The 25,939-nt window shown below is 45.8% G+C and overlaps 1 protein-coding gene across 6 annotated transcripts in view; it reads right to left on the minus strand.

Moving 5' to 3' along the window:
• Window positions 1-25,939, minus strand: part of AOPEP (aminopeptidase O (putative)) — a 332,639-nt gene that overhangs the window by 132,236 nt on the left and 174,464 nt on the right. For all 6 annotated transcript variants that reach the window (XM_046663936.1, XM_046663933.1, XM_046663931.1 and 3 more), the window contains 2 exons: window positions 18,767-18,956; window positions 14,598-14,704 (listed from right to left, as the gene is read on the minus strand). In XM_046663936.1, the coding sequence (XP_046519892.1) occupies window positions 14,598-14,704; window positions 18,767-18,956 (297 nt within the window). The remainder of the gene's footprint in view (window positions 1-14,597; window positions 14,705-18,766; window positions 18,957-25,939) is intronic.

A 25,939-nucleotide genomic window follows, 5' to 3' on the forward strand; every position in this document is an offset into this window, starting at 1 on the left:
GGAGGCAGTGGTTGGTGCCTATAGGAGAGGTCAGCGGCTGAAGGGGATGATAAAGAAGGACTTTGTAGCTGGCAGAACTGTGGAAAACACGAACAAACTCCACGGATTTTGATAAGCAGGGTAGCAAAATGAAAGATGAAACTCAGAAAAGCAGAAAGTCATGAACATCAATACAAAATCAAAATAGCCCTCAGGTTTTGAAGGGCCATAAATCAGAAATTCCTCTCTAAGAAACAAATTCACAAACAGAGAAAAAAATAAGGAACAGACTAACACAATGGTCTGAGCAGTACATCGCCACATTCAACACGGCAAGAAATCATTTGGACACATTTTCAAAGGAGACAAAGAAGAAAATGGAGAGCAACGACATCAACATGAGTGTGCAGGAGGTTGCTGATCAGGTGGATTTTCAGAAGACACATCCAAAAGATGACGAGGGGAGATGCTGGAGAAAGAAGAACACCAAAGCTACATATAAGAGCAAGGAAGCTGTAAAACCGTTGCCAGGAAGGCAAAAATTCAGGATGAGCCAATGCTAATGGAGAATGCCCAGGACAACAAAAACGGCTTTTGAGGGGATGTTTGGAGCATAAGGAAGACCAGGAAGATTCGGGGCCAATCTTCCTCACCAAAAAAAAAAGAAGAAGAAGAAGAGAAAATGATGAACTATAGGAGTTAGCATAGTATCTCAAGGGCCACTTCCAAAAATTCACTCTGGGCTTCAGGCATCCTAACCTCTACTAGTCAGCTCACAGAATGGATATGGTGGGTGAGCATACGGTGGGGAGTGTGTGGTGGCTGTTTCATGGCATTAGAGAAAGTTAAAAAGCAAAACCCTAAGGCTGTTGATTAATTACTTGCTAAAACCAGGAGGGAGTTCTTAGGGCTGTGCCCAAGGACTAACAACTTACTGGCTGACAGATTTGCATATGAGTTGAAGTTGGGAGTCTAGCTGATTGATTGACAGACAGCATCCACAGTCAAGAATGGCAACCACAGGTGGAATGAGGATCCAAAATTAATAAGAAAAAGTTAATAAGGGCAAAGAGGTTTTTAAAATTAAGCGTTTACCTATGAAAAAGATTTAGTATGTTAAATCGTCTGCTAACTCAATATGCAGCAAGAGATTAATGTGGCTTCCTAGACAATAAACAAATTGGTAGGTGCGATCAACAGGAGTAATGAGAATGGAGCAGGAAGTACTGCTGAGGAGGGGGTCAGACAGTGTGGAAAGCAGTGGTTAAGACCTGAGCTCTGGAGCCAGACTTACCTCTGCTTTCATCCCAGCTCTGCCCTTACTAGCTGTGGAAACATGTCCAACTGCTTAACATCTCTATGCATTTGTTTCCTCATCTAACAAACAGGAATGAAGATGATACTAGTCCCTATCTCATAAGACAATTTTGAGCATTAAACAAGATAACATGTAGAGTGCTTAGAACAGTGTTTGGCACATCAGAAGCCCTCAATGAATGTTACCAAGGAGAAAAAATCCACGGGCATTGAGATGGTAAGATTGCCTTGAGAACGTGTATGACGCTGGGTCCAAAAACGAAGTATGGCACGCATGTGCATGCGTCCAACTCCATTAATCCTTGTCCTTTCTTTTCCAGACTATCCAGATCAAGGGAAGCAGTAACAGTCCACTGCCTTCTTCACAGGTGTGACCTCCAGCAGAGTGCTGTGTCCAGGTCAGATGTTACATTTGAAGAAGGCTACTGGCAATCAGGAGGCAACAAAGGGCCAAGCCCAAGGCAAATGTTCTCCCAGCCTTGCAGTTATGGATGACAAATTCACCAAAACCTGTGACCTATTGTCCAGGAAAGGAAGGACAATGGTCTTCAGACAGGTGGATTGTTTGGGTGAGAACAAGCCGGAGCAGTGAGATCTGGACGCTGGAAATAGGTAGAAACTGGGTGGCTGTCAGGGGTATGGAAGGTTGGGCAAAATCACTTTTAAGGTCCTTTCTGACCCTAATATTCTATAATTAGGGAGATAAAATAGCCCAGAACATATTTAAGCTGTAGCATTTAGAAGTACAACATACATCCACTGGAGTGGAGTCAACAGGTTTGCTACGCAGCCTTGGCCTTGCTAAATCAGCATCAAGGGTGACTTGGATTTTTTAAAAAAAGCCTAAACGGGGCCGGCTCCCTGGTCGAGTGGTTAAGTTCACATGTTCCACTGCGGCGGCCCAGGATTCAGAGCCTGGGCGTGGACATGGCACTGCTTGTCAGGCCACGTTGAGGCGGCATCCCACATTCCACAACTAGAAGGACCTGCAACTAAGATATACAACTATGTACGGGGTGGGGGGGCTTGGGGAGATAAAACAGAAAAAAAAAAGCCTAAATGAATTAGAGGAAACTTAACTGAATTTTATTCAACCCACATATATTCAGTGATAGATTTAGCTTACGAGTACAGGATCCAAGCAATATAAGGCTTCCATTATACTTCTTACAGGGTTGTATCGTGCAGGAGGGCGCGGAGGAAAGAGAGGTAGGTGCAGGTGCAATATACCTGAACTGTACCCTCATAAGCCAGGTTAGACAGGGCCTGCCTCTCTCACTATCCAGGGCTACAGTGACCATAACGAAACTCAGGCTGCCAGTCTGCTACACACGTTCAAAACACAACTCAGGCTGTCAGTCTGCTACACACATTCAGAACACAGGAATACAGAGAACCTGAAAATTACAGGAAGCAAAAGTAGAAAGAGTAAAAATGGAAAATCCTTTTTGTACTGCATCAAAAAATACCCCATGACTTCATCCCGGAAAGAGGCAATGAGACAAACACGCTTCATTTTACAAGGGGAGGCTGGAAGCACGTTTTGAACACCAGCAGCATATGTGGTGCTGTGTGCCGAGATAATGGGAAGGCTCATCTCATCTGATGACTCAAAGAGGAGCAGATGGTCTGTGGGAGCTGGAGAAAGACTCTTCCCTCCTCGGTGGAGGACGCAAGGCACTAGGGACAGCAGCAGTGGAGGGCTTGCCTGGGTTTAAGGCCCAACACACACCAGGATGCTCAACAGGATGAGTAGCTGGGAGAACAGCTCTCCTCTGTCCTGTAGGCAACTAAGTACTATGTAACTCTTACATTTAATATGAAGTGCATTAACAGTAAGTGTAAGACCATTCAACACAGCAGTGATTGTGAAAGCAAAAAACTAGAAATTGCCAAAATGTCCAATGGTTAACAAATGGTTAGTTATGTAACATTCATATCCTGGAATATTCTGCAGCAGTTAAAAAAAAATATCTACACGTGTCACTACCAGAACGACAGTCAGGATTATATTACCAAGAATAAAATGGAAGATACAGCATGGGGTGGAGAGAATGAACACACACACTCGGGATGCTTGCTTAGAAGTGAATCATCTCTACGTGGGGTGTTATACCACAGACACTATGCAGATGTCTTCCTGGCATCTAGCACTGGAAATGGTTCCTTGGGTCTCATCGAATGTCCTGAGGACACCAGCTGCCTCCTGCCATAATTTCTTCTTCCATCTCTCCTTCAGACAATTGCTGGTAAACCCCATTAACGCTACAGTGATGTTATCAGATGTTACAGAATATCCAATGATTTCCATCAATTTCTATCTTTTTTTAAAAATTAAGACATAATTCACATATCATAAAATTCTCCATTTTAAAAATGTACAATTCATTGGTTTTTAGTATATTCACAAAGCTGTGCAACCAAGTACCTAATCCCCTAACATTTTTATCACCCCAAAAAGAAACCCCATACCCCAGGCAGTCACTTTCTATTTTCCTCTGCCCCCAGATCCTGACAACCATTAATCTATTTTCTGTCTCTGTGGATTTGCCTATTCTAAATATTTCACATAAATGGAATCACACAATATGTGGCCTTTTGTCACTGGCTTTTTTCTCTTAGCAGAATGTTTTCAAGATCTGTCCATTTTTGCAGCACATATCAGTACTTCATTCCTTTTTATGGCTGATTAATACTGCACTGTATGGATATAACATTTTATTTATACATTCATCTGTTGATAGACATCAGAGTTGTTTCCACTTTTCGGCTATTAACAATAATGTTTCTGTGAACATTTGTGTACACGTTCTTCTGCAGACTTAGATTTTCATTTCTCTCGGGTCATAAGGCAATGCTATGCTTAACCTTCTGAGGATCTGCCAGACTGCTTTCCATGGGAGCTGTGCCATTTTACATTCTCACCAACAGTGTATGAGGGTCTAACTTCTCCAAATTCTCATTAACCCTTGTTCATATCTTCTTTTTCATTGTGGCTATCCTTGTAGGTATGAAGTGGTCTCACTGAGGTTTTGATTTGCATTTCCCTGATGGCTAAGAATGTCAAGCATCTTTTCATGTGCTTATTAGCCATTAGTATACCTTCTTTGGAGAAATGCATATTTAGATCTTTTGTCCATTTTTTAATTGGGTTGTCTTTATATTGCTGAGTTGTAAGAGTTTTTTACGTATCCTGACTGCAAGTCCCTCAGATATATGATTTGCAAATATTTTCTCCCATTCTCTGGGTTGTCTTTTCACTTTCTTGATGGTTTTTAATTTTGATGAAGTCCAATTTATTGATTTTTTTCCCCTTTGGCTGATTGTGCTTTAGGCGTCACCTGACCATAAATGGAAGGGTTTGTTTCTAGACTCTCAATTTTATTCCATTGATCTATATGTCTGTCTTTATGCCAGTACCACATTGCCTTGATTACTATAGCTTTGTAGTAAGTATTGAAATTGAGAAGTGTGAGTCCTCGACCTTTGTTCTTCTTCTTCAAGATTGTTTTGGCTGTTCTGGGTCCCTTGAATTTCTGTTTGCATGTGAGGATCAGCTTGGCCATTTCTGCAAAAAAAGGCAGCTGAAATTTTGACAGGGATTACATTGGATCTGTACATCAGTTTAGGGAGTACTGCCATCTTAACAATCTTAAGACTTCCAATTCATGAACATGTTTTTCCATTTATTTACTTCTTCGTTCTTTTTTTTTAACATTGTATTTTTTATTTTATTATTATTTTTTCCTGGTGAGGAACATAATATCTGTTGCCAATCCTCCTCTTGTTGCTTGAGGAAGACTGTCCTTGAGCTAACATTTGTGCCCATCTTCCTCCTTTTTGTATGTGGGATGCTGCCACAGCATGGCTGAGGAGCAGTGCATAGGTCTATGCCAGGCATCTGGGCCCGTGAACCCTGGGCCACTGAAGGGAGCATGTAAACTTGATCACTACGCCATCAGGCTAGCCCCTTCTTTTAATTTCTTTCAACAACATTTTACAGTTTTCAGTATATGTGTTGCCCATCTTTCATTAAATTTATTCCTAAGTATGAATTTTTCTTAATCTCATTTTTAGATTATTTATAGCTACTGTATAGAAACACAACTGACTTCTGTATATTGATCTTATATCCTGCGACCTTACTGAACTTTTTTTATTAGTTCGAACAGTTTTTGGGGGAGGATGCCTTAGGATTTTTTATATATAAGATCATGTCTGCAAAAAGAGAGAGTTTCACTTCTTCCTTTCTAACCCAGATGTCTTTTATTTCATTTTCTTGCCTAATTGCCTTGGCTAAAACCTCCAGTACAAGGTTGAGCAGAAGTATAATCCCTCTTTTCTATTCCTTCTCTCCTCAACCAGTGGCTTGAAAGGAAGAGGAGCTTCTATAAAGCTGGATTTTAACACATACTGGGATATTCCTTTTTTTTTAAAGATTGGCACCTGAGCTAACAACTGTTGTCAATCTCTTTTTTTTTAAAGATTGGCACCTAAGCTAACAACTGTTGCCAATCTTTTTTTTTTTTCCCTGCTTTATCTCCCCAAATCCGCCTGGTACATAGTTGTATATCTTAGTTGCAGGTCATTCTAATCGTGGTATGTGGGACGCCACCTCACTGTGGCCACGCCCAGGATCTGAACCGGCGAAACCCTGGGCTGCCACAGTGGAACGTGTGAACTTAAGCACTTGGCCACGGGGCCAGCCCCTGGGATATTCTTCTTTCGTGTCTTTGCAGCAGGTCCAATCAAATACTTGTACAGTTTTTGTCAGCCATTCTGGGTCAAAACTATTGGCCAAAACATGAACTAAATCCAGGGAGTGGGTGGCTACAGTGAATAAGCAAATACCTTATAGAATGAAGTCAATTTTGGATTACACGAGAAAGCACACATTAGCTAAGAATGTAATGTACATAGTGCTGGGACTGGCTTAGTACATGAGACATTCTCAGAGGATGGGCAAAATAACAGTGAACTCATAGATTGATTTATGTATTCGAATTATGTTTTAGGAAAATATTTCATAGGCAAATAGTGTTATAATGAATCAGTGCCACATAGGGCAGCAATACAGAAGAAGTGTGCATATATACTTATTAAATTTATTTTCTGAACGATTCACAAGAAAAGGCTAGCAGTGATTATCTTAGGATGAGCACTACAGTGGTGGGGATGGAATTTCATACCTTTATAAACTGTTTTCCTGTTATGTAGTTTTATTAAAAAAACATGGGTAACTAAGCAGTGATTATGAACTGCTTTATTTCTTCTTCGTGTTTTTCTATATTAAAAAAATACTAAATGTTATCGCAAAAATGAAATACCACGTACAGTAAGTATGTAATTAGGGGCCTAGCAAGGAGAATTCTATCCCTCCCTTTGAAATACCTGAGTGATGAGTAACTAGGGAATGGTCTAGAAAAATGAAGAGGGAGGAGTATTTGAGTAACTATTCAGGACACGTCTGTCGTCTTCGCTGGGTAGAAGAAGTGAGAGCTAGGGTGTCCCTCTAACAGGAAACAGGAACTGAGTGGGCAGCTCAAGGGGGTGGAGCTGGCCTTTGAAACAGGAAAGAGCAGAGTCTGCTTCTGGCTGGCTGAGAGCCCTGAAGTTTTTCAGAAAATGCTGGCACAGGTATAGCACTCTCCTGTCACGAAAGGGTAGAAACAGTCTACACAGTGAGCTGGCTAGCGTGTGTGGCTCAGATAAAGAAAACTGGACAGGAAGAACGTGGTGGAGGGCATCGTGGGCCTGAGGGATGGAGGCTGGAGGGCAGGGATTCCGAGACACAGATGTAGAGACTTTAGGAACCACACAGGCCAGTGACTGTGCTTGGAGCTCAGCTAAGAACTCCTGAAGGCCATAAAGGCAAAAAGTTTTTTCTTCTCAGGACCATGGTCAGATTCTGCACAGAGGCCAGGGGAGCTGTAGGGAGCAGAGCCAGAGGGGACACCAGGGTGGCCCTTATATAGAGATTAGACCAGAAGGAGGTTCCAGAATGGTGGGAGGATTCCATTTGTCTTAGAAGCACTGCCAATTTAATTCTGACCTCAAGCTAGTTTGAGCATCTTTGTTTAACGTTCAGATTTTTTTTTTGGTTTGTTTTTGCTTTTAATCTCATCTTTTTCATTTCTAACCAGGCATTCTCGCAATTTTTTTCTAACATCCTCTTAACTTCTTAGTAAAATTAACTTTTTGAACATTCCAGCCAATTGTAAATTTGTTGGGAGGAAAGGTGGGTATTTCTAGGCTCTGGTTAGTAAAGAGACAGGAGCAGGGTGCTCTTTGTGGTCCCCAGGGGAGGGTGGCAGCAGTGAAGAAGAGACAGACCCAGCTCAGAGCCTTGGGGAGAGGTGGGAACTGGGTAGGACCAGGAAACCAGAATAAACCTGGCGGGAGAGTGGAGATGGCTGTGGGGGAATCTTTGTTCTCTCTGTCACTTGTTGGGCAAATTTACCAGGTGCCAGAGCATCTAGATGATAGTATCTAACGTGTGTTGAGTATTTACTATAGGTTGAACCATAGGAAATTGACAGTATTCAGCCATTTTAGATCCACCAAAATGGCAATTTCCCATGATTCAATCTGACACGTGTTCTAAGTGATCTGCACATATCACATTTATTCCTCACATCCACCTATAAGGTAGAAACTATTGTGTTATTATCCCTAGTTTACAGTGAGGAGACTATAAAGCTCAGTGTGATTGAGTAACTCTCCAAGGCCACACAGCATGTAGTAGAGTCAGGACTGGACTCACCCAGGCAGTTAGGCTTCCAGGTTTACACTTATATACCCCATCCTACTCTCCTGGGTTGAGAGCGGAAGACTGACAAGCTCTGGAGCAGAACTCAGGCCTACATCGTCAGACAGTGTTTCTCTGAAATAAGGGAGGGTTAGTCAGGCCGTGGCCAAGAAGGAACTGGGCTGTGGCCTTTCACTCTGCTCAAAGTTCTAAAAAACTTCGCCAAGCCCACATATTCAGCCAGTTCCTTTAATGGGTCCATCCTTACATGCACTCAGGGATAGCGTCACATCATAGTATTAGAAGCCTTCTTTGAAGCTGTGTGAACACTGCAATCGGTTTTGAATAGGCCCAAATGAGCAACTCGTCACTCAGAGCGTCAGGCCAACTAAGAAGAGGATCCCAAGTCTTCTAAACTCAGGCCTGGGTTCCTGACACCACCGGACTTCATCTAGCCGCTAGACTGTCTCTCTTATCATGTGTTATCCCAAATGCTTGGGAATCTTTCCTAAACTCCATTTTCATTATGTCGTTTTTGGAACTTAAAATAGCTCCCGATTGCCCGGACAGCACATGCAAACTCTTGAATTTGGCATCTAAGGAACTCCATTACTTAGCCCATGCTCACCTGGTCCACCTTCAGTCTCACGGGTTCTTATGCGGCTCTCCTCTCCAGTGAACCCATTCTCACTTAAGGCCCGTCGCCACAATCAATTCCTTGTTTATGTCTGCCAGGCTTTGCTCATTGAGCTCCCTTCCCTCCACCTCTTTATCAGTCTCAATGCTATACTTTCTCATCATCCCAGCTCAAGCCTCACATCTTCCCAAGACTACCGATATTATACTCTCAGTTTTTAGAACTCTCAGGATGCAGCCTAGGATTTGTCTATCTACTGTCTTGTGACCAATATTTCAACTCTCCAAATAATATAGAAAGAACCTTAGGGACAGAGATCATGTTGTCTATGACACTTCTTCAACATTCATTGAGCACCCACTTAGAGCCAAGCACTGTGATAAACAGAGGTAAACAAGACAGTCCCTAGGTTCAAAAGGCTGATGGGTCAGAAAAGAGATTAGGTTGGACTATATGAAATTGCTTGGGTTTTCTTTCTTTTTGCTGAGGAAGATTTGCCCTGAGCTAAAGTCTATTACCAATCTTCCTCTTTTTGCTTGAGGAAGATTCACACTCAGCTAACATCTGTGCCAATCTTCCTTTATTTTGTATGTGGGTATGCTGCCGATGATTGGTGTAGGTCCCCGCCAGGGAACCAAACCCAGGCCGCTGAAGCAGAGTGCGCTGGACTTAACCACTAGGCCACAGGGCCGGGCCCTGAAACTGCTGTCTTTGAAGGTCAAAAATGGTTGAAAATTGGCAATTTAATATCCCTCATCCTAAATATAATTATCAAATAATATAGTAAGGTCAGAGATGGAGATACAACCAGAGCATTTATGGAGTAGAGAGGAGGGTCACCAGCTTATCTTGTCAGGATAGGGACTGAAACTTTTAGAAGGCAGAGATATCTGTGCTGAGCCATAAGAATTTGGAGTCATGCAGCAAGGAAAGATATTCTAAATAGAGACAACATGAAAAAAAGGCAGGGAGGTAAGAAAAAACAGGCAGACAGCAGGTATTACAGGCTGAATTATATCTCTCCAAAATCCTTATGTTGAAGCCCTAACGCCTAGTATCACAGAATGTGACTGCATTTGGAGATAGGGCCTTTAAAGAGGTAGTCAAGTTAAAATGAGGCCATTAGGGTGAGCCCTAATCTAATCTGGCTAGCGTCTTTATAAGAGGAGGAGATTAGACACACAGAGAGACACCGGGAGTGCACGCACACAGAGAAAAGACCATGTGAGGACGCAGCAAGAAGGTGTCCACGAGCCAAAGAGAGAGGCCTCAGGAGAAACCAAACCTGCTGACAACTTAATCTTGGACATCCAGCCTCCAGAACTGTAAGAAAATAAATTTCTGTAGTTTAAGCCACTCAGTCTGTGGCATGCACATTTCATTTTGGCTATGGATAGAGTTGCATACTTGGGTTTTATCCCTACTATTAAAGGATGTCTCTGTCACCAGGGGGTGAGGCGTTCATGAGGAAGGTAGGAAAAGGTGTCTGCGTTTCCCTAGAATGGTACTGACTGTGGAGGCAGCAGCTAGGAGAAAGAGCCACAGCAGACTCTGGGCTTGTCAGCACTTCTCTACCTGATACATTTTAATATATCTTACTTAGCACGAGCTTGACTTTAACAACGCTTCCAGAAAGAGGGGGAAATGATAATAAATCATAAGCAATAAAAATCCACAGAGCTTCCTTGCGACCCCGCCACTGTAGTCCTTCGATCTGCCGGCCTGTCGGAGTGTGCCAACTGGAAGCACTGAGACAGAAATGCCGAATCTAGCCGGGCCCCAGAGAGAAGGGGCACGGGAGCCTTTCAGAGCCCCCCGCATCTTCCTTGGCAAGAGTCACGACTGCTGCACTGGTCAAGAGCGGAGTTTTTAGGCAGGAGATGGGGAGTGGGTCAGTGTGGGAACAGGGGAGAGTGGAGCGGTGGTGGCCAGGCAGGGCAACGCAGGACAGCAAAAAGATCAGGCTCTGCCTGGCACACAGTTCCACCCAGGGCTACTGGAGAGGTGAGGGAGAGTCTGGAGAGAGCCACTGGGGTCTTGTCTATGGGAAAGGCCTCTTTAATAATTAACAAATGCGAAAAGGCCACGAGTCAGTAATGTGAACCCTAGCATTTTGAAACTATGAGCAAATTGCCATGCCGCAAGAGCCTACAGCCCACACCACAGGCTCCCCAAGCCAGTGAAGGCTGAGAAGGCTGAGAAAACACAAGAAACTGATGTAACCACACGAAACTTGCAACCAAGTCGCTCTAAGACACATTTGATGAGAGCCATGATTCAACAGTGGATGTACAGAAGGCACAAATGGGAAACGGTTTTTATAAATTACTGAAATTAGCAGCAACTCAGAGCCAAACAAAATTTTAGTTTTTCTCTTCTCACTTTGTTAATACTCCAGTATCTATAATCAACACAATGTTGAGTTTTCTTTTTTCCTGATATCTACTGAAAATTAGACCCACGCTCTCATGTGTAAAAAGACAAAGATGCTTGGTCCAAGGATACTTGTTTTAGCCCGACCTTCATGTCCTTCCACAGTTGAAGATACAGGGAATATTTTTATTTTAATGCAAATAAATGCTATATTGGAAGCAGGGAGATGGTGTAGGGAAAAGAGGATAATTTAATCCCTGGGTTTCAATCTTCACTCTGCTGTTTATCAACTGTATGATGTTGGACATGTTATTCAGTCTTTCTGGGCCTTGAGTCACCTAAGTGAAGATGTTAAATAGCCAGCAAGAGAGGTGGGGGAGGCCTGGCCAGTGACACAGAAGGGAGTCCAGCAGAGTGTGACACACAGAAGCAAGAGAAGCAAGTGCTTTTAGTATGGGGGGCGCTCAACCATGGTGAGAGCTGCTGTAAGGATGCTAAGAGAAGTTTCCGTTGCCACTGGCAACAGGGACAACGTATCAAGACACAAACCAACTTCTAAATTGTCTGGGTTCATCATTTCAAGACCATGGGGTATCTTGAAAGAAAAAAAAAGATAGCATCTTCAATCACTGTATTGTTTTAAGAGACTTCTTTCCCAGGGTCTTATTTGCATATTAAAACAAAACAAAATCTGAGAACAAATTTTTACAACTCTGGTTCTTCCTTTCAGTTTCAGTAACTTTTAAGTTCTCTGTGACCATGTAAGGGAGAATTCGAAGAGATGGGAGTAAACTAAACGTGGACTATACAATTCGGGGCAGGCTCAGAAACATTTCCTCCTCATTGTGACTGTGTCTGATAACAATCGTTTCCACACTGATGCGCAACAAATCTCTCAAATGGAGTTATTTCATGGCTAGCCTAAATTTAGGTAAACACAACTTCTGAACAGAAGAAAAAGAAAAACAAATGCCATAACAAGGCTTCTAGCATAAGGGTCTAAAAATAGTGGATTCTTTCTCCCAGCACCACACACAAAGGAAAAGCTCTTGGCAGTCAGAAGCTGGGTTGATCACAGCTCCGCAGAGTCCAGAGGTAAGGCTCTCCTCACGTGTGCACTGCCTTCCCAGGCCTCTGCCCCACCACACAGCTTTGGTCATGCAGAGCTGCATGTGTCAAAGGCAGCTGGAGAATGGAGAAACCGAGTCTTGAGAGGCGACAGGACTGGCTCAGTTACGCGGCTCACACGTACGCATGCTCCTGCATCAGCCACCTTACAGCAAACCTCCCTGGCTCTCGACTGCTTCCCTCCCAGCACAAGTTCTCTCACAAAGGCCACACTCACTGTCTCCACTTCCTGATTCCCTCCCATTCACTCTTCTAGCCACTTCAGTCTGGCTTCCTCCTCCACCACTCATGAATAAATGCATGTACGTCAAGGTCACCACATCTTTCACGTAGTCCAACCCAAAGGTCACTCCTCTCCTTCCCCGTTTCACACCCCTCAGCAGCATCTAATGCCCCATTCCCACCATCTTGACTCACTTTTTTTCCTGGCTTCCATGACCCCCGGTGTGTAAGTTTTCTCTACACTGATTTCCACAGCTCCTCTGCCAGCTCCTCTCATCCTCTTCTCTCGCTTTTCTTCCTCCCTGGTGATTTCTACATGCTCAGAATTTTAAGTATTTATAGGCCAAATGTTCCAGTCTCTCCAATGAGCTCCTGACTTGTAGACTCCACTGAGTTTTCAGTATTCAATATCTGTTTGGCATCTGAAACTTAACACATGCAAAACTGGAATCTTTATTTTTCCCTCCAAAGCCTGCTCCTCTCAAAGTCTGTGTTCTGTCACCAAATAGCATCACCATCTACCCAGCTGCTCAAGTCAAAGTCTAGAAGTCGTACTGGACACTCTCGGTTCCCTCTTCTCCACCCTCAGTCGACCAAAGTCCTGCCAGTCCCACTGCCAAAACCTATCTCAAACAGGTCTGCTTCTCGCCCCTGTCACTGCCATCGACAGGAGCTCTTGCATGGACCACTGCAGTGTTCTAACCCTTCTCTTTGCTTTCCACATGATGCCTCCCATCCCATACAGCAGCCAGAGCAGGACTGTGAAAACACTAGACAGACTGTGATCCTTCTCGGCTGACAGCCCGCAGCAGCTTCCACTGCACCTGCAGGAAGGCTCGCTGACCTGGCTCCTGCCTGCCTTTCCCCACCCTTCAAGCCACACTGCCCTCCTTTCACACCAAGCCCTCTCCTGCCTCAGAAACTTTGTGCTCCTCAGATAGGCATTCCCCAATCTCCTTACTACAAAGCGCTGCATTCTCTTTGAGCCACTTCTCACCACCTGTAACTAGTTGTACATGCAAGAGGGTCCTCGCTAAGTGGAAGCCCCATGAGATCAGGGACCCCGTCCACGTTGGTCGTCAGTGGAGCTGTCCCACTGGGTGAGTGATGAGATGTGCGAACGGTGGTACTGGGTGGGGAATGCAGGGTTCCTGGCTCTGGAGCTCCTAAACAATGGATGAGTCAGTGTGGTTAGTGTGCAAGCAGGGGACTAAGCGGGGGACTTTTCCGTGGGAAGAGTGGCCACACCCCATGCTGCAGCGCTGCACAAAAGCACCAGCCAGCCTCCCTGGGGTCAGGCTGAGGGGAGCATTTCCCTCAATAGGCAGTCGCTGTGGAGTGGGGGTGTTTATTTAAAAGTAAACAACAACAATAGAACTGGTCCAGGCAGGCTTCTACCCAGGAGGGGGACGACCTTGAGGGCTGCCATCTAAAGTGGCAGCGATTCCTGGATGGCCCCCTTCTCACCTGTCTGACTGCCGATTCCAAACACTTGGCTCTAGTCAAGAGGGTACAGGATGAAAGCTTCTATTGTCATAGCAACCTCAGAGCTCTTGGGGCCTAGGCTTGAGGTTTCAGATAAATAACTGTTTAGAGGAGTGAAGAAAACGAGCAAAGCAGAGAGGGACAGAAATGGAAAAATGGCAAGAAGCAATCCTACAAGTGCTGTAAGACACAGTCTGAAAACAAAGCTCAGGAGCTGGGAGTGGCCTCCTCCCACAGCGCAGGGGAGTGGCCTCCTGCTGGGACGGATCCGGAACAAAAGGCCCCATTGACACAAACATCTGTTACTGCTAAACACTTAGGAATCAGTATTTTCCTAAAGGTTTTTTTCTTTTGGCTTTGAAGGGTTACTGTCTGCGAGGCTACCAAACCCCAGCCCTCTCCAAGTTTGCAGCCACCACATAAAGTGACTATTAGAACTTCAAAAGAAGAATTTGCTCCCGGAAATGGCCTTGTGCTAGTTTGTTCCAGGATGGAGACACCAGGAAAATGTCAAAAGGCAAATCCAAACCCACACCCTGAAAGACTTACAACACAACCATCACATCCCTGGGAGGAGAAGTAACCCAGCGCACTGAATCTAAAAGGGACCTTGGCAGACTGAATAGATGGTACCAGAGGACGTGCCCGGAAGGAGAGCGGGAGCGGGAGGGTGCGGGGCCTGGATGGGAAGGACCAGATGTGCTTTACCTCAACACCTGCATCTCCTCGGGGGAGTTCCGCACTTCATCCTGGAGGCGCCGCCAGCGCAGGCAAGCCCTCAGCTCCTGCTGCTCCTGGGCCTCGCGGGGGGCCAGCTGCTTGGGCCACAGACACACAAACACATGTGCACAAAACACAGTCACTGTTGTCCTCGCGCAGAGTCAGAGCCACCCAATGGAGTGGCTGGCTTTGTTTCTGAGGGGATGGCTCAGACGGCCTCGCTACTGTGCCATGAGCCCCATCAGAAAAGTGTCGAGGACCAAAGGGGCCTCTTAGGTCCTCAAATGAAGAATCAGCCACTCAACTTCGTGCTGCCTGTTTGACGGGCACCCCCTTGGTCCCAGAACCTCCCCACCCCGCCCCCCTGGCCTGGAGAGAGCAAGCTCACTAGAGGGCCATTTCCACCCTGATTCCACCCAGCCCTTTTTCTGCTTTGTCTTTCTGCATGAGGGTGGGTGGGGAGGGGATGGGGACAGGGGACAACATGGGACACAGGTCAGGACACATCCCCTCCATTTACTGCCTATTTTCCCCAGCCCTCAGTCTTGTTAAGGGCTGTTTACAGTAGAGCCTGCTAATGCAACCCAGATGATCCTGTTTGCATATAACCAGAAACAGTGTACTGGACTCACTCTGGGGGAGGGGAAGGCCACCACACTCTGCCCTACTGGTCAGAATCAGCTGCTGTCACTCGATGTGCTCACTAGGCCCCACAACTATAATCTCCATCAGGGAGGGCAGCAGAACATCCACTGGGGAGGGAAATAGTATCTATAGGCATTTCTGGAAATTAAAGGTCCCTAATAGGTCATTCAAGAGATATTTACTAAGTGTCTGTTAGGCCCTGGGGACTTATGGACACAGACTCTACCCTGAGGAGGCCAGGGGTGGGGGATCCACATAAGAACACTAACCATCAGGGTGCAGTGATGGAAGAGGTTAAGGAAGAAGCTAGATGCCCCCTTGCCAACCAAGGTGGTGAGAAGGTTTTCCTACGGAGGTGTGGGGCTTGAGCTGGTACCCAGGGAAAGCAGGAGTCAGCCAGGGGAGCAGGAATTTCAGGAGGAGGAAAAGCATGTACAAGGCTCGTGGGGCCTGGAAAGAGCACGATGTGATTAGAGAATGACGAGGGATGTGCTTAGGCAAGGAGCAGGCTACCATCCAGGGAGGGACAGAGGTGCTGAGAAGCCAGCAGAGCTCTGATGATCAACAGGTTTTGTGTGGCCTGCTGTTATGGACTGAATTGTTGAAACCCTACCCCCAAATGTGACTGTGTTGGAGATGGGCTCTTTAGGAGGTAATTAAGGTTACATGAGGTCAGAAGGGAGGGGCCCTAATCCAATAGGACTGGTGTCCTTATAAGAAGAGGAAGAGACACCAGAGATCCCTCCTTCCACGTGTGCACAGAGGAAAGGTCACATGAGGACACAGTGAGAAGGTGGCTGATATCAAGCTGTGGAAGAGGTCTCTCCAGAAACCAAGCCTGTCAGCACCTCGATCTTGGACTTCCAGCCTCTAGAACTGTGAGAAAACAAATGTCTGTTGTTTAAGCTGCCCAGGCTGTGGTACTTTGTTATGGCAGCCTGAGCTGACCAAGACACCTGCGAAGGAGTTTACACTTTATCCAGGTTCGTGACAAGTCACACAATTCAATCTTGCGACTAACTCAATTCACTTCTCCCTACAGATGCCACTCCGAGCAGAACGCCGATTTCTATCTCCTTGTTCAATGATTTCCCACTCCGCACTTTGCAGTGCTTGCTACTGCTCGGTGCTGAAGAGCGCAGTCTCCCAGGCAGCAAAGTGGTCAATGCCCCCTCATGCCCTCTTCACTGGCAGAGCCCGCTGCTGACCAAGGGAGGCCGCCTGCCCTTCCTTGCCCTGAAGAGCTCTCCTCTCTTGCTTGGAAGGTCTGCTGCAGGCACTTGTCGGGGACCCGCAGCAGCTCAGTCTCACTCACCCTTCAAAGAAGGGTCAGAGCCATGGATGTGCTCTGGAAATGTTTCCAAAATTTGTGCTGGTTCTAGAATGGCCACTTTGCCCCAGGGGCATTCATGTGTTCACATACTGAAGAGTTGGTGCATGCACCTTGAAGGATGCGAACTGAGCTGTCTCCAACACCAGGTTAGGAGAAAAGGAGAGACAGAGAAACCTCAGCTCCTACCTTCCCTTTGAGCCCCCATCAGAAGTCACCTCTTCCGAGAAGACTTTGGATCTGCTCAGACCTGGCCTTTCCTGCCTGTGAACTTGCAAAAGATTTGGTGTTGACCTCTCTTTTCTAATTCCTTTTCTTCTTCCTTCTACTGTGTGATTTTCTCATCCTCACAATTAGACCATGACCTCTTTCAGAGCAGGGCTGTGTCGTACTCATCCTTTCGTTCCTACAGATCTAGCAGAGAAGGGACACATGGAAGACGTGCAGCCGTGAGATGCAGCTGGGCTAGCCTCACGCCTCTCTAAGTGGAGATGGACGTATTCAGGGCAGTGAGAGGCAGGCCTCACGTGAAGAGTCTCAGGAGCGACCCCCTGGCTGTACTGGCAGGGGGAAGGGTAACGGAGGAGTGCTCTTTGGATGCGGGAGATAAAGGACAGGGAGAGTGTCATCAGATGCCTGAAATACAGTCACGATTACTAAGAATAGCACAAATCTCACTGTCTGGGGATGGAAGCACCCCAGGGAAGGGATGGTGACAGAGGCACATATTACACCTTTTTAACACTTGCTAAAAGCCTGCTACATGTCAGGTACTGTGCTAAGTTCATTCGCTCTGCAAGGTTAAGCACTCTTACACCCATTTTACAAATGAGAAGACTGAGGCTCAGGGAAGCTACATAAGCTGCCTGTACTCACAAAGCTGGTGAACAGCAGGGCTGGGATTCGAAGCCTGCTCTGACTCCAAACCCAGCTGCTTTTCCTGAATCTGCCACGTGGCATCTCTTCTCAGAACTCTGTGTGGCAGGGGACACAGATGTGCACACTGCTAGCTCTACTGCCAAGGTGTGAAGGGGATGGGAGGAGGAGTAAAACAGAGCTCGACTCTGAAAGAGGTCATGGTCTGGTTGTGAAGCTAGAAGAGGAAGAAAAAAGCGAGGAGAAAAGAGGTATGAGTACCAAATGCTCTGGGAGTTGAAAGTTTCTAGAAGAGAGTATTGAATTGTGAGTGGAATGTTCAGCCTGGGCCATCCAGAGAAGGTGACCTTGAGCTGGCTAGTGAAAAATAAATATGATTTCAACAGGCAGAAGGAACTTGAACAAAATCATACAGGTATGCACAAGCATGGGAATTTCAGAAAATATTAAATAGTCCGGTCTGTGAGGGGTAGAAACGGTAGAGAAGAGAAGTGACCAAATGTTAGGAACCAGAAAATAAGCAGAAAGCAGTTTAGCTGCCAGATCTACATTAGAACTGGCAGCCAATTCTTTAAAGTAGAAGTTGTAAACTGGGAACATGTTGACAAAGTCTGGCCTCTGGGTATATTAGGTTTGCATAATATTTTTTAAATTAGTAAATTTCACACAAAAATCTAGATTTATAACTTCCTTTAAAAAACTAGAAGTCCACACTATGGGCCCTCCCTTCAACAGTGACAACAAGTGGTCAGAGCTGAGGAACAGCTGCCAGTTTGCCACAGTCCTCACCCTTCCCTAATCTATAACACCAACTGCTTCATTTTTCATTACTTGCCAGCAGACATCTGAGATTGTGACTCCCAATTTAACTTTTAATCTCATTATTAAAAAAAACCCCACAATGTCACCACAACCATAACTACAAAGGAGTGCTCGAGTATGCCACAGCACGACCTTTTCTTTGAGTCTGTGCTCAAATGTTCCCTTATCAGAGAGACCTTCTATCAGCGCCTTCTACAGCAGCACTTCCCCAGCCCTCTCTATCCAGCTTCGTTTTCTTCACAGCACATGTCACCACCTGACCTGTTAAGGATACATTTGTTTTTCTGTCTAGTCTCTCTCCTATTGCTAGACTGTGAACCCCACAGGGAGCAGGGACTACCTCTCTTCTTTATACAGCTCTCTCCCACAAACAGACCAGTGCCTAGTGCACAATTAGCACACAGAGACATGGTTGAGTGAATGAAGGACTCTGAACAGAATTTGACTCTAGGGAGTGAAATGCTTAGAGCCACTTTAACCCTACCTGCTGTGCTCTGGCCCAGAACACATCTTCCAAGTGAGTGGCGAACCCTTCACTCAGCCACTCCTCCGTCCAGTCGCGGGCCCCAATGGCTAGGCCAAACCAGGCGTGCGCAATTTCATGGCAGAGACGGGTCCCACAGAGATGGCTCATGCCTGTCAGGGTGCTCTGAGAGAGGAAGATGATGTGTGGGCTGTGGACAACGGGGGAGAAAACACACAGTGCCTTGTTAGAGCTTGTCCTCGTGGCTCCCCATGGGGCAGCTTTCTCAGCCTGGCGAGCCTGTTATTATCATGTGCATGCTAGATCATGACCGACAGACTTGCAGCTTAGATGCTTTTAGAAATAAAGTGGCAGTTTACGTTTCTGGCAGCGGTTCAGGTTGCCATTTCTGCCAAGCAGTTGTCTCCGTCATCAAACGGCTATTACCTGTAATAAGTAACCTGCACCAAAGTTTTACACTGAAGAAATTACAAGGCAACGGAAGCATTTACTCTGAAATCTGGACTGTAAAAGAAGAGCAGGTGTGAGAACGTGAAGTCCATGCTGTCAAGAGAATGATCAAAGAAGACCCTTCAGCCAAAAATCCCAGCAGCTTACAAACAAATTGAGAAGTCATGCAGAAGGGCAGGAAAAGCCGAGAAGAATGGAACCAAAAATTTTCCATTTCAGACTGGGGCTGGTTATGGAGTTAACCAACTAACAGGTGCCATGCATGGGTGAGGTTTCCAAAAGCCTCAGATCAACTCCGAGTCTTCATAAGGCAAAAATGTTCAATGGTATCGTCTCCTATTTGTAGATACATATACATGTACACAACATAACAAAATCAGGAAGAGAGAGGAGGAGAGAGATGGGAGTTAACCCATCCAGGTGTGCAAACAGCCCCAGGGCCGGCACCAGCCAGGGAGATTTATCTAATCTCATTTTCCATACCTTGTTTTAAAACCCAAAATACCATGAGCAGAACTGCACAGACGAAACAGGAGGAAGGAGGCTGAAGAACGAAGAGGCAAATAGAATACCTCCTGTGCTTCCACGTATCGTTTATCCAGGACTTGTTTACAGTCTCATTCATGACGAATCTGCTCTTAAAAAACTCTCTCCTCCATCAATTGAACAAAAACAGTTGTGAAACCTTCCAAACTAAAAAACTACGCACTGGCTCCTTCCTGCAAAGCCATTCGATGCCATTAGGCCAGCTCTGCTTGCAGGCTTGTCCTCCGCCCCCACGGCCACCAGGAGAGAAAGCCCACCTGTAGGTCCCTGCACAGTCACCCATTCAGCTCGGAGAGCCATGAGCGCTGAAACAGACAGCTTTCAGGTGAAATAATCACGGGGAGGCACCCAACGAAAAAGCGTCTGCCGGGCTCTGGGCAGAATCCCCTAGAAGCCCAGGAATCAGGATTGGGGCATTCAGGACACAGGGTGCAATGCAGCAGGCACAAAGAGTCGTTCAGAGCTTTGCCTCAGGAAAAAAAATAGAACGGAAGGAAGGAGGGTAGGGGGAAAGGAGGAGAGGAAGGAAGGAAGGAGGAAAGGGAGGAAGGAGGGAAGGAAGGAAGGAAACAAGACAGAAGGAAGGGAGGAGGGAGGGAACTCAGAGACACACGAGCTAACCTTCCTCTTACTGGGAAAGTCACCCACTGAGATGACAAGCCGTGCAACCTGGCATTTTCAAGTAAATGACCCCTTGCTCTGGCATGTGCAGTGCTACAAAGAAAAGCCACAGAAATGTACCAAGTAAATAACATTCCAGACATACTGCTGGCAGCACTTCACCCTTTTGGCTAAAACAAAACAGAAGTAACTTCAGGCCTTGTAAACAGGCTTACAGACAAGCCTACATCAGACGAGTCTGCTGGCCAGAGGCACAGACAGTGCCCACGTAGTAACAGAGACCCGTCCACTCAGCCCAGGAAGGTTACACAAGCTGATGACTGTGAAATCGCAGCAAAACTCTTCTTGGAGAAAAAGCCTGCCCTGTCCACGGTGACTGCTCGCTGCTGTGTTGTCCTAGTGTGGAAGCCCGGGAGATTTCTGCACATATCGAAGTCTGCGAGGGCCTGAAGGAAGGCACAAAAGCAGCTGTGTGGGGGGTGGCCTTTCATTTTCCTGCCCTTTAATTTTTCCCTCCAACGTTCTTCGCCGTCTCCACCAGACCTCCTTCCCACCTGCCAGCACTGCGGACCTCCAGCCTGGCCTTGGTGCCATCTGACTGGGTTCAGGACAGACCCCGGCATTGCTGGAATCCCACCTAAATTCCCACTTCCCATCCTCAATCCTTTATTCCTGGCAGGGATAAATGTATTTCTTATTGTCCTCTGAGAAAGACCAAAGCTTAAACATCCTCGTGGATAGGAAGGAAGGGCGTTTCACTTCATATAAAAGACCCTATTATCAGTGGAAAACATGCTCTTGTCCTTGAAAAACGATTTTCCAAGTGAGAAGCAGACCCCATCCCCTCCTGCAGTGGAGTGTGCCCTCCAAGGCTGGGGATGCCTGGGGGCCCCCCGGGCTTGTATTTCTCTCTGAAGGAAAAGGCTTCTTTCTAAACTAAACTAAAAACATGGAGTGAAGTTTTGATAACCTTTCTCAAGGGTTTTTAACAAAAGTCTGACATAAAAGGACCAACAGAATTTTCTTTCAAGGAGAATTTCCTCCTCTCCTTTTAACCCTAAATGTCAGAATTTCTCAGGTTTAGTAGAATTTTTAAACTGCTTTTTTTCCAACAGGGAGTGAAGACATTATAATGCTCTGAAGCTCACTTAAAGGAGTAATATTAAATATTCCTTTACCAACAGATAACCTACTTCATGCTACCTTCAAAACAGAATGAATGTCTGGAATTTTCTACTCCTCTCTTAACCTTGATTTATAAGTTTCACCCCTGGGCTCCTCACACCTTCCCTCTTCTCAGAATCGTATTCATGGTCCTAATCAGCCAGCAGGTCATCAGTCTTCACTCTGACAAGGCCCATTTGAAGCCGGGTTTTCTTTCATCTTCTTTTGCCCTGAAAGGGCCCATGTCAACTGCCTCTACAAACGCCAAATTGTTGACTCGTCGGCATTACAGAGGATGGAAGACAATCACTTCAACGACATCTTCATCCTAAAAATGGTTCTTTTTTTTTTTTTTCAACCACAGAGTTTTATCATTTTTCCCAGTAAGAGATGGGCGGGATAGCAATACTTTCAACTCTCAGAAAACACAAGGCCTCTTACTCGTATCCTCCCCCATAAATTCTCTTTCACTACAAGTGGTTGAGGAGGACAGTGGGGCAGGAGCAGGGGGTGGGCAGAGCCACAGCAGGACACGTGTTCTCATCCTTTCCCAGGAGACCACCCACGGGGCTGCCTCTTGATAAAGGCCACGTGGTACTGTATGTCTGCCACCTTGCCACGCCGAGATTAAAAATATCACTTCTGGTCTGAAAACAGTTTCTCAAGACAGTTCCTAAAAGCTACCTCCTCACCCAGATTAGCAGGCTATGTCCGTTAATTTAAAACACGCTCCTAGCAGAGAAGGAAGGAGTGCCGTCATTACTCTCTAGAGCCACTCCAATCCTTCAGGAGGAATTCAATTTGGAGCGGAAATGGAGAATTTCATCAGATCTTAAGCAGGGGCTGTGTGTGATTTATTTCTGCTCTGTCCAGGAGACGTGACCAGCGTGGCCCATCTTGCTGCTCAGAGAGAGGTACAGCACTTATCTGCTCTGGCACCATGCTGCCGCCTCAGAGGAGACTGCAGGTGGGACCAAGAAGACAGGAAATTGCTTTGGTTAAGGACAAGAAGAGCCGCAAGCCACCCCTCCCATTTTATTGGAGCAGATCCCAATTCCCTTCAGGCGGAACAGCTTTTCATACAGATCCTTGAGAGGTGTGTCCAGGAAACAGACTATTCATCAAGCTTGAACTTACGGGTTCGAAGTTTTCACAACCTCAACAACATGTGGAGCCCAACGTCCATGACAGAGAGGAAGGAAGAACCAAGAAAGAGGGAAACTGAAGCTCCTTTCCCTCCAAAGTCAAACTGGACAGTTCTAAAGCTTTCATAATCATGTGAAAGCAACTTTCGTTTGCATGACTTAATTACTTGCTAAAGTTTGGACAACTGTAAAGGAGAGTCATAGTGGCCTGGGACAATCTTAAAGGAAGAATCAGCTCCTGCCTCTTCAGCTCTGCTATGAAACCCCTTTGTCTCTCTCTCCTGGTTACAGTCCAATGTCGGGGATGAGTCTGTTGTCTCAAAGGCAAAGGGGTGGCCCACATGACCTAGAGGGCCCCTGCTCCCCTCCGGCTCTGAGACTGCTCACTAAGGACTAGTCACCTTCCATTTGCTCCACTGGGCATCCCGCCATGGCCACATAGTGCAGTCTTTAAACTGGAGGCTTAGGAGATGATGGAATGTTCTTTTGGGGGTTTGGGGAAACTGGGTACCTAAGGGTTACTGTAAATATTCAATAAGAACAGGATTACCTTTCAACTTCCCTTCCAACACAGACATAGATGAAAAGAAGTTAATCTTGTCAATTTGCTGTTTTCTTGTTTAACCTGAGGGGTGACTCAAGAGTCACAAGGATTTATGAGCTTGTTTTGCAGAGGAAAAAGAATGCCTCCAAGGAGGTTACAATCACCAGATAACCAGTGCCCAGCTGCCACTGACACCCAGAAGTCAGACTTCCCAAGGGCTTATCTGGAGTGAAAGTTTCTCCAAAACTCCTCCTGCCCAGCCCCTTAGCTCTATAAACCCTCCTGCTTTCTTCTCTCGTTAAGACGGGTTTAAGAAAACCTATCCTCCCACCTTCTCATCTTGGGCAATTTGAATAAACTTTTCTCCATCTCCAAGCATGTCTCAGTGATTACCTTCTGCACATCAGGCACATGAACTTGAGGTTAAGAGGTTCGGTATCAATGGGACTTGAGGGTAGCTGAGGTAGAAACCACTTCTAAAAACTTGAAGAAAAATTTACTACACCTGATCAACACGGGGATCTAGGTTTGAGACAAAAGGCTAACATTAGTATAACTTTTCCTTTTAAACTTCTAAATAACAAATAGGCAGTAAAACACCTACTCACTTATCTAAATAAATTTTGGCTCAAACTACCAACGTGACTATAGCAGACAGTGACTGAGGGAAGCCCCAGGGCCACATTCCAGAGACTTCTACCAAAAATATATCCTCCTTCTAAAAACTCATATTGCTTGAGTGCTTGCTATGTACCAGGAACTGTATTTAACATACATCATCTCATTTAATCTAACCCACAACCTCAGGAGATAGATTTTATTATCCCCATTTTACAGATGATGAAAGTGAGGCATAGAGAGGTAAAGTGACTAGCTCAAAGTAACACAGCTGGTAAGTAATGCAGCCAGTAGTTTTACTCACAGTCTTGACCCTGAAGCCTTATTCTGACCCATTCTGGGTCACTGGGCTCAGACCTGTGATTTCTGGGCTCCCATCCCTCTGTGACAGCTCAAGCCCAGTGTTGCAATGATCATTGCTCTCCCTGGAGCTCCATCTTCAGAGTCCACCCAAGGGAAGCCAGGAGCCATGTCCTGGGACCTCTATTCCCTAAATCTGTATAACAGCTAGAACCGGCCTAAGATTACCAGACCTTGCTGTGATCAGCAAAGCTTCAGCCTCTGCCTTGTGAAAAAGAGGGAAAGAATGGAAGTGAGAGGGGACATCACTACTCGACTGCTGATACCCCCAAAGAGCCTAAATTCCTGAACGCAACACCTGGTTCTTCCTAACTCTGTCCTATGCCGGAAGTTCTTCACGGGCCACTGCAAGGAGATGCTTAGACAAGCAGGTGCAAAGGTGCTTAGGTCAGTCCCTAGTGTTTGACTCCAGGAGCCTAGGAAGGGCAACATGCCATACTGCCTAGTGCCTTTCCCCAGCTTCTACCTCCCACCCATTTTTGCTATAGCCTGACTTTTATTTTTCCTAAATAAACTTTATTTTTTTGAGCGGTTTTAGGTTCACAGCTTAAACTGAGCAGAAGGTACAGAGATTTCCCATATGCCTCCTGCCCCAACACAAGCACAGCCTCCCCCACTATCAATATCCCCCACCAGAGTGGGGCATTTATTATTACGATTGATGGACCTACACTGACGCATCATTATCACCCACAGTCCATCATTTACACTAGGGGTTCACTCTTGGTGTTTTACATGCTGTGGGTTTGGACAAACATATAATGACATGTATCCACCATTATAGTATCAAGCAGAGTAGATTCACTGCCCTAAAAATCCTCTAATTTTTTTTTCAAGAAGAGATGATTTAAAGCAGGTCAAAAACTCCAAGATCTTCAAGGCAAGTAGATAACAAAAGAGGGAAGTGGGTTATGAGATGGAGGAAGCAGATAAAAAAGATGAGGGAAGTAGATAATGAGATGAGGGAAGTAGATAAGATGAGGGAAGCTGATATCAAAAGGCAGGAAGTAGATAACAATAGAGGGAAGCAGACAAGGAGATGGAGGAAGACGATAATGAGAGGTGGGAACAGATAAAATGAGGGAAGCAGCTAAGACGATAATGAGAGGTGGGAACAGATAAAATGAGGGAAGCAGCTGACAAAAGGAAGGAAGCAGACAACCAGATGGGAAGTGGGAAATGAGGTGAAGGAAGCAGTACTGAGATTAACGATGTGGTAACACTACAGGGAAGCAGGTCACTACAGGAGGGAAGCAGACAACAATCAGGGGAAGTAGACAACAATTTAAAAAAACACTACGCCAAAGCCACAAACCCATGGTCAGGAGCTACTGGTTTAAGCAGTTATCTGAGGAGAAGCTTACGGTTTCACTGCACGTTGAGGTGGAAAGACAGAGGCCTGGATCCTACCAGGGCTCCGTATGGGTGCTCATGGAAAACGGGGAAAGGCTCAAAAGCAGGGCACCGATGACAGCTGAGGGAGAGAAGGGGCTCTTAGTGAGGCACAAGGAGTGACAAGGGGGGCAGTGGGGACACCAAACCATTTTTGCCAGCTTCATAATTTTGTTTAGTGTTGGCCCTGGCCTATTGCTAATGGCAAAAATAATAGCACAGCAATGACAAAACATAGAGACCACCTCTGGTTCTAGAAAGTACAGAGACCACCTCTGCAGAGTGCTTAGCATTCGATGGACACTCACTTCGGTGCCGCCCGGCAATCCAGCC

The sequence above is a fragment of the Equus quagga genome, chromosome 6 (genome assembly GCF_021613505.1).
Source record: "Equus quagga isolate Etosha38 chromosome 6, UCLA_HA_Equagga_1.0, whole genome shotgun sequence".
In the NCBI taxonomy this organism is placed as follows: domain Eukaryota; kingdom Metazoa; phylum Chordata; class Mammalia; order Perissodactyla; family Equidae; genus Equus; species Equus quagga.